At 71.0% G+C, this 19,476-nt stretch overlaps 1 protein-coding gene across 1 annotated transcript in view; it reads right to left on the bottom strand.

Annotated features, from left to right (window-relative positions):
- The window catches only part of AATK (apoptosis associated tyrosine kinase), a 28,815-nt gene extending 15,110 nt beyond the window's left edge, over positions 1–13,705 (bottom strand). Inside the window, exon 1 of the mRNA XM_070060175.1 lies at positions 13,461–13,705. Within this exon, the coding sequence (XP_069916276.1) occupies positions 13,461–13,515 (55 nt within the window). The 5' untranslated portion in view covers positions 13,516–13,705. The remainder of the gene's footprint in view (positions 1–13,460) is intronic.
- Positions 13,706–19,476: the final 5,771 nt, after the last annotated feature.

Here is a 19,476-nt window from a genome sequence, read left to right as displayed (position 1 = left end):
AGAGCTGTGCCTCCAGTCCCCAGCCTGTGACGTCAGCGGCAAAAGGCACCCAGCCCGGGACCCAAGGGGGGCCCTGGAGGTGGGCGGCGTCCCAGCGGGGAGACTGTCCACACAGCAGAGGCGGCACGCACACGGCCCGAGGAGCCCGGGCAGGGCCGGAGCCGACGCCACATCTGAGCCGGCAAAGTGCGATCGGACCCTGACGCCAGAGCTGCAGAGCGGCGGCGCGGGGGCTTCAAGCCACTCGGCCCTGGGCCGGCGTCGGCGTCGGCACGGCGGGCGAAGCAGCTGCTGCATCACTGGCACCGCACTGGGCGCCGGCTCGAGTCCCGGCCACTCCACGCCCACCCAGGCGGCCCCTGCTGATGCCCCTGCAGGCAGCGCAAGGCGCCCCGAGTGCTCGGGCCCCTGCACCCGCGTGGGAGATCTGGGCTCCTGGCCTCAGCCTGGCCCAGCCCCCACCATTGCGGCCATCTGGGACGTGAACCAGCAGATGGAGGCCCTCTCTGTCTCTCCTTCTCTCAGTAGCTCTGCCTTTCTAACAGATAAACCAGTCTTTAGGGGGAAAACAGCCGCTAAGTCTAGAAATGTGTGACAGCAGCCACAGGCCACTCACACAGGTGGCTCCCCCTGTGGCCCAGCCGGGCCTCCTGGGGTGCAGGACGCCATGGGCACAGCGTGGGGAGTCCGGACAGGCTGCCCCACGAGCCCAGCCCTGGGCAGGTCCTCAGAGGGCCCGGGGTCAGTCCCAGACGCCCGGGACACCAGTCCCACCGGAGGGGCCCTGGGCCCAGCCGGCCACACTGCTGGTCTGGAAGGCGCGCGGGAGGGAGGGCTGGCGGAGGCCACGCAGCTGGGGCCAGGCTGCGCCCAGAGTCTTCTGGCTCCAGAGTCAAGAACACGTCCACCGGGAGAGCGGCTCTGCGGGGCGGGGTGGGGAGGGCAGCAGCAAGGCAGGGGGACAGGCAGGAGCCGGCGGGGAGAGGGCCAGGGGGACAGGCAGGAGCCGGCAGGGAGAGGGCCAGGGGGACAGGCAGGAGCCGGCGGGGGGGGAGGGCCAGGGGGACAGGCAGGAGCCGGCTGGGGGGGGGGAGGGCCAGGGGGACAGGCAGGAGCCGGCGGGGAGAGGGCCAGGGGGACAGGCAGGAGCCGGCGGGGGGGGGAGAGGGCCAGGAGGACAGGCAGGAGCCGGCGGGGGGGGGGGGGGAGGGCCAGGGGGACAGGCAGGAGCCGGCAGTGGGGGGAGGGCCAGGGGGACAGGCAGGAGCCGGCGGGGGGGGGGGAGGGCCAGGGGGACAGGCAGGAGCCGGCAGTGGGGGGAGGGCCAGGGGGACAGGTAGGAGCCGGCGGGGAGAGGGCCAGGGGGACAGGCAGGAGCCGGCGGGGGGGGGGAGGGCCAGGGGGACAGGCAGGAGCCGGCAGTGGGGAGAGGGCCAGGGGGACAGGCAGGAGCCGGCGGGGAGAGGGCCAGGGGGACAGGCAGGAGCCGGCGGGGAGAGGGCCAGGGGGACAGGCAGGAGCCGGCAGTGGGGAGAGGGCCAGGGGGACAGGCAGGAGCCGGCAGTGGGGAGAGGGCCAGGGGGACAGGCAGGAGCCGGCGGGGGGGGAGAGGGCCAGGGGGACAGGCAGGAGCCGGCAGTGGGGAGAGGGCCAGGGGGACAGGCAGGAGCCGGCAGGGAGAGGGCCAGGGGGACAGGCAGGAGCCGGCGGGGAGAGGGCCAGGGGGACAGGCAGGAGCCAGCGGGGGAGAGGGCCAGGGGGACAGGCAGGAGCCGGCGGGGGGGAGGGCCAGGGGGACAGGTAGGAGCCGGCAGGGCGGGGGGGGGGCAGGGGGACAGGCAGGAGCCGGCTGGGGAGAGGGCAAGGGGGACAGGCAGGAGCCGGCGGCGGGGGGAGGGCCAGGGGGACAGGCAGGAGCCGGCGGGGGGGGGGAGGGCCAGGGGGACAGGCAGGAGCCGGCAGTGGGGGGAGGGCCAGGGGGACAGGCAGGAGCCGGCGGGGGGGGAGGGCCAGGGGGACAGGCAGGAGCCGGCGGGGGGGGGGGGAGGGCCAGGGGGACAGGCAGGAGCCGGCAGTGGGGAGAGGGCCAGGGGGACAGGCAGGAGCCGGCAGGGAGAGGGCCAGGGGGACAGGCAGGAGCCGGCGGGGAGAGGGCCAGGGGGACAGGCAGGAGCCGGCGGGGAGAGGGCCAGGGGGACAGGCAGGAGCCGGCGGGGGAGAGGGCCAGGGGGACAGGCAGGAGCCGGCGGGGGGGAGGGCCAGGGGGACAGGTAGGAGCCGGCAGGGCGGGGGGGGGGGGCAGGGGGACAGGCAGGAGCCGGCTGGGGAGAGGGCAAGGGGGACAGGCAGGAGCCGGCGGCGGGGGGAGGGCCAGGGGGACAGGCAGGAGCCGGCGGGGGGGGGGAGGGCCAGGGGGACAGGCAGGAGCCGGCAGTGGGGGGAGGGCCAGGGGGACAGGCAGGAGCCGGCGGGGGGGGAGGGCCAGGGGGACAGGCAGGAGCCGGCGGGGGGGGGGGAGGGCCAGGGGGACAGGCAGGAGCCGGCGGGGGACACCCCAGGGATGAGCTCGGATCGGAATGCAGCCAGGCCCCCAGTGCCGTACGCTGAGGCTCCGCCCACCCCAGCAGGGCCCCGCCCTCGCCCAGGCAGACCTGCCCGTCTGAGTGGCCCAGGAGGCTCCTGGTTGCTGGGGGCTCGCAGGCCACCTGGGCCCCTGACCTGCACAAAGCTGGGCCACGGTGCCCACAGTGCCAGGCGCCATGGCCCTCGCCGCCACCAGGTGGCGCACGCAGCTGTCTTACACCTGCAGCTCAGCCTGCGGGGGGGGGGGGGGGGGCCTCCCAGCAGCACCGCAGGGGGGCAGCGGGGCAGGGGAAGGGCCGGGAGGCCGGCACCACACACACAGCGACTTGCTCCGGAAACAGGGCCTGGGAGCCAGGTGTGGGGCACCAGCGTCCTGCACACGCCCTTCCCAGCCTGTGCCCCCCCTCGCCTGCTCCCCGGACTCCTGGGGCAGCGGGAAGCGCCCCACGGCTCTGCCACACTCGCAGGCTGGGTGTGCCTGGCCCCTTCCGGGGGACCCCAGCCCCGACGCCATTTCTACAGGTCCCCACAAAGCCGGCCTTTCCCAGACCCTCCCCCAGGCTCCTCCCCCAAAGCTAGGGGTGGGACCACTGGGGTCTCACCCCGTGTCTTCCAGGTCTTCTGCCCTGCCCCCACGGGCACTGTGGCCTTCATCGGCCAGGCCCCGCCTCCGAGGGCCCTGGGCAGCCCTGAGCTCCCAGCACCGCAGGCGGTCAGGCCCCAGCGCCCTGAACATCCCCCACCAGCCCTGGGAGGTCCTCAGGGTCAGGGCTGAGGGGAGACTTCTACCAGGGGAGGCCCAGGGCCACCGTGGTCCCCCATGCAGATGGGGCCGGGGTGTGGGGTGGGGGTAGGGCCGAGTCTGCCCCAGGCATCACCCCCACACACGCCCGCAGCCGCTGCCAGCTGTGACCCGAGTCTCTGCCCCGTCTCCCCCGGGTGCCCTGCACTGAGCTGCCCCCACCCCCGCCATCCCCCGCCGGGTCCCCGTCCCTTCTCCCGGACTTCCCTGACATAAGACCCTGTCCCCTCATCCCAGGCTCAAGGCCCTCACCTCTGCCCTCCCCCACCTGAACCCCGAGCCCCAAGACAGACGGGCTATGCGGGGGCCCCATGTACCTGCACCTGGCACAGCACCTGTGACAACCGGGTCCCCTGCTGACAGCTGGGCCGGGCGCCCCCCATCCCCCACCCTGTGCAGTCAACGCCGACCCCTGTGCGGGAGGGAAGATGGGGGTGAGAGAGGCTGCGGGCACCCGGCCAGACCCTGCTGCCCACACACAAGCCGGCCCTGGCCGTGGCACAGCCCGGCCACCCCGCCACTGACGGCCCTGGGGGTGCAGACTGGGGACACCCGCCTCCCGGGGACCAGGACAGGAAGCCGCCACCATCCCGAGGCCAGCAGGGGGCAGGAGGCGGCTCCCACAGCTGCTCCGCCCCCGTCCCCAGCTGCCCGGACCAGACCCCACCCCACGCAGCCCCACCTGCTCTGGCACCCACCACCCTCCAGGCAGGAGCCACAGCTTCTCAGGCACTTGTCCAGGACCCCTCCCCGCCCCGGCCCAGCCTGGGGACAACCACGCGCCCGGGACCAGGGGGCACCGCCCCCTAGCAGGCACCTGCCGCGGCTGCTCTGAGTGCCGGGAGGTTCTCTGTGTGGTGTCCGAATATGCCCGTCTTACTCTGCCCAGGGCCTCCCGCCGCATCCACTCCGCCCCGACTCGGCACATCACCCCAGAATCCACCAGGACTGCGTCCAGGGCAACACGGCGGGGGGAGGGGGCGGCCCCACCCGGCCTGGACTTTAGGCCCCGCCTCCTGCCCCCCCATCAGGGCCTGTGTGGCGGGGGGCACAGGTAGAGTCCCAGAGGCTCCAGGGCGCCTGCCACTCCGCCCAGGGCCAGGTGCTGGGACCCACACCTCCCTCCCACCCTGCCCCACCTGATGCCTCCGTGTCTGCGGCCCCTCCCCCACTCTGCACCCTCCAGCGACGGGAGCTCACTGCCCCCAGCCCCCAGGCCACCTGAATGCATGTGTGAGGCACCCAAAGCTGTGGACAGGAGCCTGGACCCCCCCTGCCCCACCGACCCCGGGAAGGGGCGGGGCCTGGGAGCCCTGGGGCAGGACGAGACCCCCAGAGTGGGGGGCGTCCCTGAGAACGGGGCGCCAGGCCAGCCCCTCCTCCTCGTCACTGAGGAGGAGGCGTCACGCGAGGCGGCCCCGTGGCGCAGCGGGCAGGCCTCCACTTGGACCACGCGCCTGCGCCTGCGCGGCAGCAGGACGTTCCCGGCTTTGGCCTGGCCTGGTGTTGGCCGTGTGGCCATCTGGGGAGTAAACTAGTGGACGGAAGACTGCTCCTCCCTCCCCCTCTGTAGCTCTGACTTCCAAATAAGTAAATAAATCTTTTTTAAAAAAATCAAGAAAGCTGGCCGGCGCCGCGGCTCACTAGGCTAATCCTCTGCCTGCGGCGCCGGCACACCGGGTTCTAGTCCCGGTCGGGGCGCCGGATTCTGTCCCGGTTGCCCCTCTTCCAGGCCGGCTCTCTGCTGTGGCCAGGGAGTGCAGTGGAGGATGGCCCAAGTGCTTGGGCCCTGCACCCCATGGGAGACCAGGAGAAGCACCTGGCTCCTGGCCTCGGATCGGCGCAGCACTGGCCATAGCAGCCACTGCGGGGTGAACCAACGGAAGGAGACCTTTCTCTCTGTCTCTCTCTCTCACTGTCCATTCTGCCTGTCAAAAAAAAAAAAAAAATCAGAAAAGCTACAATAATTAAGCCCGCCTGATGCCACAAAGAACGGCCCAAACCGTGACACTGAAGTGAATGGCCGGGGCCAGGCCTGGCGCTGGAGCGGGGGCTGCTGGGAGGGTGGCCGGGCGCTGGCCGGCAGCGTCTCCAAACCACAGGACAGAAGCTTAGAGGAAAACAAGCGAGGCTGGCACAGCACGTGAAGCCGCCACCTGCAACGCCGCGGCCCCGTCAGGGGCTGGTTCAAGTCCTGGCTGTTCCACTTCCCATCCTGCTCGTGGCCTGGGAAGGCGGCAGAGGACAGCCCAGGCGCGTGGGCCCCCGCACCCGCGTGGGAGACCCGGAAGAGGCTCCTGGCTGCTGGCTTCCCGAGCATCATGTATTTATTTGAAAGCAGAGGGAGAGGGAGTCAGGCAGAGAGAGGCCTGCCACCTGCTGGCTCACTCCCCACACGGCTCCCACCGTCCTGGCCAGGCCAGAGCCAGGAGCCAGGAGCCTCTTCCGGGTCTCCCAAGCGGGTGCGGGGGCCCACGCGCCTGGGCCGTCCTCCGCCGCCTTCCTAGGCCACAGCAGGGAGCTGGACGGGAAGAGGAGCAGCCGGGACGCCGACACGGGGTGGGGGTGTCGTCGGTGGTGCGGTAACCCCAGGCCACGCCACCGGCCCTGCGCTCTGCAGACCCTCCGTGGGGGCGGCGGGGGTCCCCCAGGGGAGGGGATTCCGACTCCGCCTCCCGGGAGATCTTGAAGCCTCTCTCGGCAGTCGGCTCAGAACAAGCGCCGCACCCAGACCCCAGCGTGCGGCCAGCGGGCGCCGGCCTCCCGCTCGGAGGAGACGCACAAGTCACCCAACCCAAAAGGAAACCCAGACAGGCAAGCCGAGTCACGAGGCCCGGCTTCCACGCTGCGGAAGCTTCTAGAAGCCCAGGAGCCAGAGCAGCCCCGGACAGACACCTGCCCTCTCCTCGACCAACTCGTTCCACGCCGGAGACCAGCTGTGGACTGGCCCTGCCCGGCGGCACAGCGTGTCCCACACTGGTCGCCCGCGAATCCTGGGATTCCCCCTTCCCGGGACCCCCCCGGCGCCACACATCCCAGGAGTCCTGTCCTCACCCAGGTCTGCCAGGCGCCGTGCACCGCGAGGGGCGGAGTGTGGCTGCCCTGCACCACGGCGCGAGCATCTGAGGACCTCCCGGCACCGGCCCCGGCCCCGCCCCGTGCGTCCAGCTGGTGATGCAAACAGGACCTCACACAGGAAGGAACTGGTGCAACCCAGGCTGGGAGCCACGAGGAGGCCCAGGCGGCCACACGCACGACCGGTGGTCAGGGTCAGGGCCAACACCCAGACAGCCAGGGGCCCACGGATCAAGGAGCAGGATGCCGGGGCTCTCGGGACGGACGGAGCTGGGGCCTGGGTTCCCCGGCCGAGGTCCCTGGGGCCCAGACACGGACGGAGGCCCCTCCCAGGGGGCACAGGTGCGGGCGCAGGGATGCAGCCCCATTCCCAGGGCCCTGTGCACTGGACTGCTCCACAGAACACCCCACCCCCACAGCTGACCTGCACAGGTGCCTTGGGACACCCCCAGCCCCCCAGTGCCCGTGGGCTGACTACTGGCCGGTGGGAATCCAGACCAGGCTCTGGGCAGGGGTAGCCAGACCCCTCCCCCAGCAGCAGAGAGGGGCTTGCGGGGCTTGGGAGAGAGGAAGTGAGGCCGTCTGGGGCCAGGGCTGGTGGACAGGGGCAGCAGCGTCCACCACAGGGAAGCCGGCTGAGGTGCAAGACAGAGGGGGGAGGTTGTAGGTCAGGGGCACCCCCCTGAGCGACTGCAGGCACCCAGCAGCTGAGATGTGACTGCAGCCGCTGTGCCAAGTGAGGCGTGACCTGAGTGACGGGGACCGGGTGCGGGGGGGGGGGCAGCCAGGCGCCCGAAGGCACAGGCACCCAGGCGACGCCGAGGAGCACAGGGCGTCACTTGGTGGAGAGCCCGCGGGGCCAGGCCTGGCAGGGGCGGCCCGGCTCAGCCTGCTGGCAGCTGGGCCACCAGACAAGAGGCCACGCGGCCGCCACGCCCATTCATGCGGGGATCCCGGAGCCCAGGGGGGCCGGGGCCTGGGCCCCAGCAGGAGGCTCACCCACACACACTTCCCACGTCTCACACCTGGGCTCAGGCGCACCCCGCACACGGATGCTCACACAGGATACGCACACGTGTGTGCACGCTCACCCACACACACGTTGCCATGCACACCTCGCCCACATAGGCGTGCTCACCACTGTCCAGGAGCTCCGGCCCCCCGGCCCCTGCATCCAGCCCCATCCTGCCTCGAGCTGCAAGCGGGGTCCGCTCCCCAGGGACCCCGACGCTCTCGCCCCCTGCCCTGCTTCTCAGGGGTCGCCTGGTGTCGCCCAGGCCCACGGGGTGCTGCCATGACACCCGTGAGTGCCCCCTCTGCCGGCGGTGGCCTGGTCCCAGCAGCACCCGACGCCCTCCCCACTTTCCCAGGTGCCCCAGGGCCCAGGCGAGGGAGACGAGGCCCAGGCCACTGGGACCGCAGCCCTGACCCAGCAGGCACAGGGTCTGCCCCAGGGCCCTGCTGGAAGATGCTCTGCCCACTAGTGTCCTGCCGGCCACTGCGGGCGCCACGGGTATTTTTAGACACCCTGGCAGGCGTGGCTTCCGGCTCCAGCAGCGGCCAAATGTCTTGCATGAAGCCCCAGGGGCCAGGAGCAGGTACAGGAAGGCTGGGGAGAGCAGGGGCCACATGCCCAGGCCAGGGACAGCCACGTGCTCACGGCCAGGGACAGCCACGTGCCCACGGCCTGCCAGGCCCGGGACAGGCCAAGCCCAGGGCCACCTCCCAGATGCCGGCCCCTGCCTGCCGTGCCAGTGACCCCGGGCAACCTGCTCCCTGGAAAACGGGATTGGGGAAGAGCCGACCCCCATGGTGGGGACACCCGGCATGCTCGTCTCAGGTCAGTGAGAGGTGGGCACAGCTGGCCCTGGGGACCCTCGAGCCGTCCCAGGCCTAAGGTGGCTGCCAAGCAGGGTGGGTGTGCTGACCAGGGAAGTCCCATGCACAGAACACAGACACGGGGCCCCTAGAGGGCCACGGACACAGGGCCCCCAAAGAACCACGGACACTGGGCCCCCAGAGAGCCACGGACACTGGGCCCCCAGAGAGCCAGCGCACGGGGACCCCGTGTGGTCCAGGAGCCCTGGGACACAAGCCATCAGGGACAGGAGCCACCATGCACCCGGCGTGCACTGAGACGGGGGAAGCCGCCGTGGCAGGAGGTGAGGTTGCCGATGATGGTCACCCACGGGGAGCGTGGACACGGCCACAGCCTTAGGAAGACCCTTGGCAGCACCCGCCCAGCTGGGCATCTGGGAGACGTGGCTCTGAGGAGGGGACCGCGTGGCTCCGCCTCCACGCACGCAGCGGGGAGCGGGAGGGCCTGCTAGGGGCTCGGGTTGGCAAGGACGCTCCCGCTGGGCGGCAGCGCTGGTCACCTGCGTGGGGACGTCGCCGGAAACGACTGAGTTCTGCACTTTCTGCGGCCGAGACCTGCAGTGGGGGGTTGGCAGTACCCACAGGGCCGTCCACACCTGGACCAACGGGCGTGGGGCGGACAAACGCACTGAGCCCTGTCCACGCTCATGCGCCCCCAGCACGGGAGCGGCCCCCAGCGGCCTGCAGGGGTGGGGGAGCTGCCCCACAGTGGGTTCCACGGGGAGGCCCATGCACTCAACACAGCTTGCGACAGGCCCCGTGTAGACCTCCAGGGCCCCCACGCAGACCTCCACACCCCCACGCAGACCTCCACGGCCCCCACGCAGACCTCCAGGGCCCCCATGCAGACCTCCATGGCCCCCACGTGGCAGCTGCAGAAAGGGAAGACGGCTGGCCACAAGCGCCATGACGGCCTTCAAAAAAGTGACCGCCTGCCTCAGGGCCTCGTGGCCTAGCCAGGCCAGACAGGCGGCCACACCTGCGGGCCCAGGAGTGAAGGGAGAACACGGAGCCAGGGCCAGGTAGGAGACTGGGGTGGCGCAGCCACACCCACCGTGAGGGGGGACCGGGGGCTCCAGCCTTCGCCCCACGGTGAGAGGTGAGCGCATGTGCCCGGAACAGCCGGGCCCCCTCCCGGCCTGAGGCCACAGAGCTGGAGTCTGGGGGCTGCAGCCTGGCCCCCTCCCGGCCTGAGACTGGAGCTGGAGTCTGGGGGCTGCCTCCCCAGAGCCGCCCTCGCGCCATAGCCAGGGCAAGCGCCATCCTGAGCCTCGGCCGCGTTGCCCCCGGCCCCAGTCGTCCTGGGGAAAACCTCCAGGGAGGGGCCCAGGCCAGCGCCACTGTGGCCTCAGTGGAAGGAGCCGCCACAGCCCCAGGTTCTAGAACTTTCTGTGTGCGTCAGGGGCTGCCCTGGGTGTCGGGGGGGGGGCAGGCTGCCTCCGTGGGGGACCACGCCTCCCACACTGTCCGCCTCAGCCTCCTTCCTCACGGGGCTTCTCCCCGCCCACCCCTTCCAAGGACAGCAGTGTGGGACTTCGGGGTGCCCAGCCCAGAGCGAATTCCACCTGCAGAGCCCCTGCTCCCGGGCGGGGTCCCGTTCGGGGGCAGGGTGGACACGGGTTTGGGGACGGCGCTGCTCGACCCAGACAACTCCAGCAGCCTGTCGGGGGCGGCTGCCCAGCGAGGAGCAGCTCGTCCGGTGCCCCCCGCCCAGCCTCCCGGGACCTCCTGGAGAGCAGGGGCTGCCAAGGCCCACGTCGGACAGGAACGGACGGAGCTGAGACGCTCGCCTGCCGCCCAGCAGGGCGGGCCCGGACAGCAGCCCAGCGCCGTCAGGAACGGGGGCCACGGTGGCAGCGGGCGGGACCCAGAGTCTGTCACCCTGAAGCCCCAGCAGGACGAGCTGGAGCCTTCCGGCACATTCTAAGAGGCAGGACGGCTGCAGGTGGAGCCTGCTCCAGGGCTCCCACGGGCGCGGCTCAAGGTCACTGAGGCTGAGCCCACGGCCCAGCCCCGCGCTCAGGCTCCTCAGAGGCGTGGGTCAGCGGGCGGGAGGAAGCAGGGGGTCCCCACGACCCCACTCAGAGGGAGCTGTGCCCTGCGAGAGCGCCCATGGAGGCGGCCCCCACGGCCAAACAGCGGCTCTGCACCCGAGTGCACACCCAGCGCCAGGTTCATGTCGTGGGGCCCAGGTGTGCCTGCTCACCTGTGAGTGAGTGTGCAAACTCAGGCACCGCATTAACACACGTGCGACACGTGAAGCATGTGAGTGCACACGTGTGCAGGCGTCACATTAACTCGTGTGAGGTGTGGAGCATGTGTGTGTGCAGATGTCACATTGACATGTATGTTGCAGGTGTCACATTGACATGTATGTGTGTGGGTGTCATATTAACATGTATGTGAGCGGATGTCACATTAACATGTATGTGTGCGGATGTCACATTAACATACATGTGTGCGGATGTCACATTAACATACATGTGTGCGGATGTCACATTAACATACACATGTGCAGGTGTCACATTGACATGCATGTGTGCATACGTCACATTAACATACTTGTGTGCAGATGTCACATTAAATGTATGTGTGCAGACGTCACATTAACATGTATGTGTGCAGACGTCACATTAACATACATGTGAGGCTGGAGCATGTGAGTGCACGCGTGTGCAGGTGCATGTGGGGCCCTGTGGCTGCATCACACACACCTGAGCCGGGCAGAGAAAGGCCACCACCCCCTGCAGCCAGACTCTCCTGGGACCCTCACCTGCCTCACCTGTGGAGCCAGCGGGGGTCGGGCACACCCCGACAGCTGTGGCCCCTCCCTTCGCCCTGTGTCCGGCCCTGTAGGGGTCACACTCTGGGGCAAGGGCAGTGCCGTGGCCGCCCCTGGCTTCCGCCGGGCTGGGAGGACAGCAGCAGCTTCCCTGGGCCACGCCACGGTCCTCAGCCGTGCCAGAGGTGTCACGTGGGTGAGCCGGCAGCTGTGCGAGGCTCCCCGGCACCACCCAGGCCATCCATGGTCCCCTCAGGCCTCTGAGCCCGTGCCGCTCGGCTCAGGCCCAGCCTGGAGCCCAGGGGCCTGCTCCACCCTCTCCCCTGCCCATGGGCCCCGGTGCACCCAGCCCTGCCCTGGCCATCAGCACAGCAGGACCACGGACCCCGGTGCGGACGTGGGCAGGGGAAGGGAGCCGCGGGGCTCGGGCTGCCAGGGCCTCCCGAGTCCAGCTCCACGCTGTACACCACTGGCCCCTGAGACGTGGCCCCCACAGCCCCACCGTCAGCCACTAGGAGACAGGCACAGACAGCCAAGAGGGGCCCCCGGGGGCGGCTCCAGGGCCGCTGTCCCCACACCTACTCTGGACAGCACCAGGCTGCCCTGCGGCCTGTGCCCCCTGCGCTCGCAGACCGGTCGGCCACCTGCAACGGTGCACGCTGGCTGCGCACGGCAGGGTGTGGCCTGGTGGCCGAGGCAGGGCCCTGCACCCAGCTCCCCGGCACCGCAGCCCCGGGAATGTGAACCCCTCTCTGCGTCCGGGTGCCCGAGCAAACCTGAGGCAACCCCCCCCCCGCCCGGGCTGGAGCAAAGCCAGCAGCAACCGGGCCCCGCCACCTGCCTCCCAACCCAGAGTCGGCGCCCCGGCACCCAGTCCCCCGGGCCTGGCTGCAGGCACTGTTGACCCACTTTACAGGTGTAAACCTGAGGCCAGGCAAGGGGGGTTAGGGCCATAGTGTGCTCAGGGGGAGGGCAGCGGATCCCCCCCCTCCCCAATACGGAGCCCAGCAGGAGGGTCTCCCCGTCCCCATCAGCACCGCGCGGGGGGTGCCCACAGCTTCCCCAGAGAGGAGCCCGCCCCTCCTCTTGACAACCGCTTTCCTCTTTAAGTCATCAAGCTGACACATTGTAATCACCCGGCCCCAGCTGTGCGGGCAGACACAGCGGGAGCTGCCTGTCCTGGGGGGGGGGGGCTCTCCTGTCCCAGACACCCAGGGTGGTAAGTCTGGGCCCCCCCAGGGAGGGGGCAGAGGGCTCCCTCCACCCCGGGCTGGTCCTGGCACCCACCCCAGCCGGCCAGCAGCTTCCAGACTGCCTGGCCATCGGGAAACAGGACCCCAGCGAGCAGGACAGAGACCCTGGGCACAGGGACTCGGCAGGGCTCCCGCCTGGAGTGCCAGCCCCAGGACAGCTGGACGCCTGGCCCGAAAGCTGCTACAGGCCCGGGGCCTCACCCACCGTCCTCGGGCCTGGCCGGCTGGGCCATGCCCCAGAACACCAGGATCTCGGCACCCTGGGGGTCACCCCAGGAAGTCCCTTCTGAGCAGGTGACCCTCAGCCCCGCAGACAGGCCCCTCCCCCAGAGCAAATGCCTTCAGAGCGGGCTCTGCCCGGGCGAGGGGGGCTCTGCATGCACCCTGGGTCTTGCTGGACCCACTCCAGGGAGGGAGGCCCAGGGGAGCCGCACGCGGGGCTGCTTTGTTTGGGCCCCATGGACCTGTGCCCGAGCCCCGCGCACATGCGGGTGGGACCGGGGGTTCTGCAGCCGGGGAAGGCAGAAGGAAAAAGCCCCCCACCTCCAGCCGCCCCAGCCCCTGTGCCCACCACGGACAAGCAGCCCCCCGCAAACACACCACCGCCAGGTCCCCTGCAGCCAGCCTGACAGCACCACCCCTACCTCACCACAGTCCAGGGATCTGGACCCCACACGGGCTCAGCCGGCAGGTCCACAGGCTGCTGGGGGCTGTGCAGGGCCTCCCTCCCAGGCTAAAGCCATGGAGCAGCAAGAGGCCCTGGCAGACCTGGGCCCCAGCCCGGCGGACACCCCAAAGGGCCCCACGGGTCCTCAGCCTGGTGATGTCTCTGGGACACCTGCAGCCCTCTGCCCCGGGGTACCTGTGCCCAGGGGCCGGAGGCCCAGCGGTGCCAGGTTTGGCCCGAAGGCCTGGCCACCCCGGGAGACGCGGGGCCTCCCGGCGCTCCTGCTGGTGAGCCGCGGCTGCGCCTTCTGCGGCTGGCCTCGGGGTGAGGAAAGGGTTAATTTCCATGCAGGATGCGAAGCGGCGCGGGTCTGCAGCGCCGGGACAGGTAGGGGCCGCGGCCGGCGCTGCGCGCACTCACCAGGGTCGAAGTGGGAGCTGAAGGCGAAGCTAGGGTTGAAGAAGGGCGACGACATGGCCAGGGCCAGCAGCGCAGGGGGCACCGGCGGGCGCTGCGCTCAGGACGCCCGCGGCCCGGGCCGGGCCATGGCCAGGCGCCGCCGCAGGTGCGGAGCGCACCGGCCCCGCGCCCAGCGCCCCCAGCCTCCGCCGCAGCGCGGGCGCACCCGAGGGGGCGGCGACAGACGAGGCGCCTCCGCCCGGCCGCCGCGGCGCCGCGGGCTCCGGCTGCTGCAGTCCGAGCTCGGGCGGGCGGGCGCGCGCGCGGGCGGGCGGGCGCGGGGCGGGGGTGGCGCCGGGGAGGGGGGGCACCGGGCCGGGGGACGGGGGTGCACGGGGTGTGCTGGGAAGGTGCGCGGGGGGAGACGGAGAACGGGACCAGGGGGTTGCACGGAGGCGAGAGAAAACTCGGGGTGTGCGGGGGGTGGGGCGCCGTGGGGGTGAGCACGGGCGGGGGCGCGGCGAGGAGCTGGGAGCAGAGGGCGGGAGGGGGCGGGAGGGGGCGCGGGGGGACACGGGACCTGGGGGGCGCGAGAGTAGGGGAGGCCGGGAGCCGCGAGCGAGCGGCAGAGCGCGGAGGACAGGTTGGGGGGCACGGGGCCTGCTTGGGCCTGGGCGCCGAAGGCTCAGAGGCCAGAGGATGCAGTGGGCGCGCAGACACCCGGGCCAGGGGCGGCGTGGAGGCAGTGGGGGGCACGGAGTTGGGGAGTGCGGCGGCCCTGGGGGGCACGACCTAGGCCTCGGAGACGGCTCGGGGTCCCAGTCCCCTCGCACTGCGTCCGGGGGACGGGACTCCTCTCGCAGACACTGCCCGCGCCCGCGCTAGCCGGGAGCTGGGGACCGGCGAGCCCCCCACCCCCACCCCTCCGCGCCGGCCCCTCCCGCGCGCTTCAGGCAGCGCCATCTTGCGCGGGAGCCGGCGGAGCCGCCGGGAGCCTGGGCGAGGGCAGGGGAGGGTCTCCTGGACTTGCGGGGCGCAGCAGGAGGACAAGGGGCGGTGGGGCAGGAGGAGGGGGCTTCGGGACCCCTCCTTCTATTTCTAGGGCACCCGTGTAAGGAGAGCGCCCCCAATCTTAGAAGGCCCCTGCTGTGGGCAGCCGGTGCCCCACCCACACCACCCAGCCCCGTGGAGGAGGGGGCGCCCTCATAGGGTGGTGGCGTGCCCCACAGGCCGCACTGAGGAGGAAGCTGCGGGCCCCTGAGGGCTGGGGTCTAGGGGAGCAGCGGGGCACGGGGTCCGGGAGCTCCTCCCTGCTGGGCTGTCCTGTGGGAGCGCCAGGCCGCCCAGCCGGGCAGGTGCCCCGGCGCACAAGGAGAGGAGGAGCCTGTGCACACCTCCCAGGGGCCCCCCTAAAGAGCGCCACTCCGGGTGACGGGCTACGGGCTGGCAGGTGCGCGGGGAACACACTCGGCTGGGCCACGGCTTTTGAGTTCCGGGTCTGCCTGAAATCCACCCGTCTCGCCTGAGCGGCTGCCTGGGCTCCTCCGAGAGTCCACGGACCTGCAGGGCCCCGGCGGCACCCACTGCTCTGGGAAGGTTGGGGTGCTGGGATTTGGGGAGCGGCCTGCATTCAGGGTGGGAACTGGTGTCCTGCCAGGGGTCACAGGAGCCCGAGGCCTGTGGGTCCGCCACAGCCCAGCCCTGGGCTTTGCCAGCAGAGGGCCACAGAGGCTCGGGCTGGTGACTGGGGTGCAGTTGGCCCGCCTACGGGAAGGGGCAGGGAACGCTGCCCAGCTGCGTGGCCCTGGCTCGCTGCCCAGTGTCCGAGGACGCACAGGGATACTGAAACAGGTCCTGTGGACAGCACGGAGGTGCTGGACGCCACCGGCCCAGGTCCCGGCTTCCGCTCGCCCCAGCACAGGGCCGGCAGGCAGGAGGCCCCGGGGGACAAGGAGCACCCCACCTGCCCTGGGGAAGGCTGGGCTCCGCCCCCCAGCAGGGATCCCTGTGACACCAGCTGCTCACCGTGCTCCTCCACGCACAGAAGCTGAGCGGGCGGCCACGAGCCCCAGGCCACGGGCCAGCGTCTAGGGAGGTGTGGGGTCCCCGGGGAGAGGACCCCTGTGCTGACCTGCCTGCCCCACCAGGAGCCGCCCTGGGCGCTGTAGCCAGGCCGAGAGGTGGGGTCGGGGGACACACGTGCTGGGTTGCACTGGGAAGAGGTTCAGTCCCTCAGCCGACGAGCGGGTCAGCAGGGCCGCGTCCCTGGCCCACACGTGGGCCGCACGCCGCCGGCCTCCACTGCACCAAACCCAGCCGGAGTGGGGCGCCGCTGACGGGCCCAGGGCTGCTTCTGGGGGCTTCGGAGGGGATGCAGTGTGCCGAGAACACCACGCCCTAAACGTGGACTTCGGGTCCGTGGCCTCCATCTCAACAAGGCTGTGGGAAACGGTAGCCAGCGTCTCTAACGTCCTGGTGCAATGTTTTATTTTCATTTACTTGAAAGAGAGAGAGTTCTCCCATCTGCCGTCCACTCCCCAGATGCCTGTGACTGTCGGGGCTGAGCCAGGCCAAAGCCAGGAGCCGGGAGCTCCATCCGGGTCTCCCACTGAGTGGCAGGGGCCCGAGCCCCCAGGGCCCAGGCCAGGCACTGCCGTGAGAGGTGGGCGTCCGAGCAGCACCACAGGTGCGTGGAGTGGCAGCAGGGAGGGCCGAGGCGGCTCGGGGGACCCCCGGCCTGGCGCCCTGGTTCCGGCCTCCCGTGGCCCGAGGGACCGGGGGAGCTGCTGCCTCAGTCCTGGTGCCAGCCCACGGCCGGGCCTTCCCGCATCCCTCACCGTCCTTACTGGCCTGGGGGTGGCTCCCACAGGGACCTTCCAGAAAGGGAGGGTGTCCCAGTGGGGGCAGGGCAGGGAGCAGGAGAGGGTCCTGGGGAGGGCACTGTCAGCACAAGTGACCCAGACTGTGGCCACGGGCCCGGCTCCCGGGGTGCAGCGTCAGGGGTCACAGGCCCTGCCCCTGCGGTGGCCCCGGTGCCCCCTGCGGCTCTCCTCCGCTGCCACACGGCTGCTTCCCCTGCCCCAGGCTGACCTCATTTTGTTTGGCGTCCATGTTAGGTCCCGTGGGCAGCCCGGAGCCCCCCTCCTCCGGGAGGGGGGGTGGGCGAGAGTGTGGGGAGCGAGCATGGGGCTCCCTCAGGGCTGCCTGCACATGACCCCTGTGCCGGCACTGCAGGCCCCCACCCTGGCCCCGGGGCCCCGAGTCGCAGGGACTGAGGCTCGGGAGGGGGGGACCAGCTGAAGACGGCGGCTTGCAGGGCGCGGGTGGGGGCCCCGGGCCAAAAGCGGGGGCAGCGCCCCCCAGCCGCTGAGATCCCAGCCTGTCATAGCTGCGGGGTGTCCCTGTGACCCTGCACGCCAGCGCCACGCTGAGCAGGGCTGGAGGCTGGGAGGGGCAGCTTGGAGCAGAAGGGAGGCGGGAGGGCCGCCCGGGGCCTGGGCCATCTGCAGCTCGCGGCAGGTGCTGCTCCAGTGCTTGGGAGAAGTCACGCGTGCTGCCTCTTCCCCCGAGGGCTGGGTCCTCGGAGCAAGGACTGGGACCGTGGCCCGGGGCTGGCTTCTTCCCCTTTTCTGTTGGCACGAGAGCCACGTAACAGACTTATGTCAGAGTGAGAGACAGCCTCACGGCGGCAGGTGTGGCCTGCATCGCAGGGGCGACCCGGCTGCCTGCTGGGGACCAGGCTGTGGCACAGGTGCGCAGGGCCCCAGGCACACTTGGGAAGCTTTGGGGTAAACCCTTTGGCAAAGAACTTGGCAGGACCGTGGACGTGGCCCTGGCCTCCCCCTGCCGGGCGGGTGCCAGGCAAGGACAGCAGCTCCTTGTGGAGACAGACGCTGCCGCGCCGGCTGAGAGCTGACCAGGCCCACAGCAGATGGCCCTCAGGGGAGCCGCTGGCACGTCCACCTTGCCAGTCTCGGGCCTGGAAAACACACGGAAGCGGAGGCGCACACCGACAGGCCGGGCGCAGGGGGCCTTGCTCTGGGCCGATGGCGCCGCTGTGGGGTCCACCTCGGAGAGAGGCGCCTACGGGGCCAGGGCGGCCGCCCCCTACTGATTGATTGTTAACATTTGCTTATTTATTTGGAAGTTACAGAGCTAATTTAGGCCATGACGTTTGTTTAAAGCGCTGATGGGCAGGCGTCTCACTGCTGCCAGGACAGCGATGGCTCAGGCCTCCACGAACGATCTGCCCTCGCTAACCTGGGCTGGACGCGTCTCCCCACTGCCCTCACTGGCCCCCCCGGGGACAGGATGCTGAGCCCACCTGGGCTGCCACCAGGGCACCTGAGTCCCCCTCGGCCCTGCCCGGGCAGCCCACCCATTGCAGGTGTCTGTGTCACGTGCGTTGTCACCGGCCAGGCAGCCTGACCGCCACCGAGCCCTGGCAGAGGCGAAGCCTGACGGCCCTGCCCCCGTCAGAGCACAGGCTTTGAGCTGTGCGCCTCCCGCCCGGCCCAGACCCCCAAGGCCGCACGGCACCCACCCCCAGGCCCCTCCAGGCCGCACACATGCGGGGGACCCTGCAGCCTCTCCCTGCCCCCAGGGCACAGTTCTCTTCGGGAGGCAGCAGCCGCTGAGGCTCGTCTCCACCCGTGACCTCGGGCCAGCCCCTCGGCCCTCTGATCGCAGGCTCCCAGAGGACAGTGTGAGGACATGGTGGGCTTCCGCCCCCTCAGCAGCCGCCGGCTGCTCCTCCTCCTCCTGGGGGTGGTCAGCCGGCCAGCCCAGTGTGGATGTGCCAAGTGCCAGCGAGCCCAGGGGTGGCCAGTGCCAGGCTCCATTGCCCGGCTGCAGCCCCAGAGCTCAACAGGCTGTGTCCCCCGAGCCCCATGTCCCCAGTGTCCCCAGTGCAGGGCTTAGACATCCAGGACCTCAGTCCTCGGTCACCCCCTCACTGCCTCCAGCTTGTGGGCCTGGTTCTCCCCCTCCCTGGGTGCCCACTCCTCGAGGGCCCGGCTCCTCCGGCAGGACCCCCAGGTCCCCCCCATTCACCCACCCGGCAGCTACCACTCAGCCGGGCCCCTGTGCGAGCGGGGGCAGCAGAGGTGGTCCTTGGTGCTGTTCACAGGAAGGGGGGCACACAGGACAGCAGCCCCTCAGGGGGGCCCGGGTGCCCCTCTGGCCAGAAGGCCCGAGTGAGGAAACGTGGGGGCTTCCTCCCAGGGCAGCGGCAGCGAGCGCGCGCCTGTCCTAATCCACGCCCCCTTCGGCCTGCAGCCCCTCCCCCCACACCGCCAGCAGCCAGTCCGTCCCCGCGGGCCCTGTCTGACCCAGACCCCCAAATGGCCGCTCCCCTGGCCCGGCCCACCCTTCCCTGGATTCCTGGCTGGGGTCAGACCCCCCCAGAGCTGTCCTCAGATGTCACACACACACACACACACACACGCCTGGCGGGCGTCGCCCTCCTTGGCCTGCACCCCACCCCCTACTCTGTCCCCTTCAATAGGGGAAGCGAAGCAAGGACGCGGGGCCCCCAGGTCCCCGAGAGCTGGGCCTGACGTGGGCACCGGCGAGTGGCTGAGAGCTGAGGACGCCGGGCTCCTGTGGGCGCTCAGCCTTGGCGCAGTTCTGGGGGCTCCCGGCAGGTGGAAGAGCAGAGAAGGCAACAGTCCTGACGAGCCCGTCCTCGGGGGCCACACCAGGGACAAGCTCTGGTGCTCACGGGGCCTCCAGGTGGCCATGCCCTGGTGCTCACGGGGCCCCCAGGTGGCCGTGCCCTGGTGCTCATGTGGCCTCCAGGTGGCCGTGCCCTGGTGCTCACGGGGCCCACGTGGCCATGCCCTGGTGCTCACGGGGCCCACGTGGCCATGCCCTGGTGCTCATGTGGCCTCCAGGTGGCCATGCCCTGGTGCTCACGGGGCCCACGTGGCCATGCCCTGGTGCTCACGGGGCCCACGTGGCCATGCTCTGGTGCTCACGGGGCCCACGTGGCCGTGCCCTGGTGCTCACGGGGCCCACGTGGCCATGCCCTGGTGCT

This window comes from Oryctolagus cuniculus, chromosome 17 (assembly GCF_964237555.1).
Source record: "Oryctolagus cuniculus chromosome 17, mOryCun1.1, whole genome shotgun sequence".
NCBI classification, from domain to species: Eukaryota; Metazoa; Chordata; class Mammalia; order Lagomorpha; family Leporidae; genus Oryctolagus; species Oryctolagus cuniculus.
Note: the sequence above shows the minus strand (reverse complement) of the source record. Positions and strands in the feature narration are given on the sequence as shown.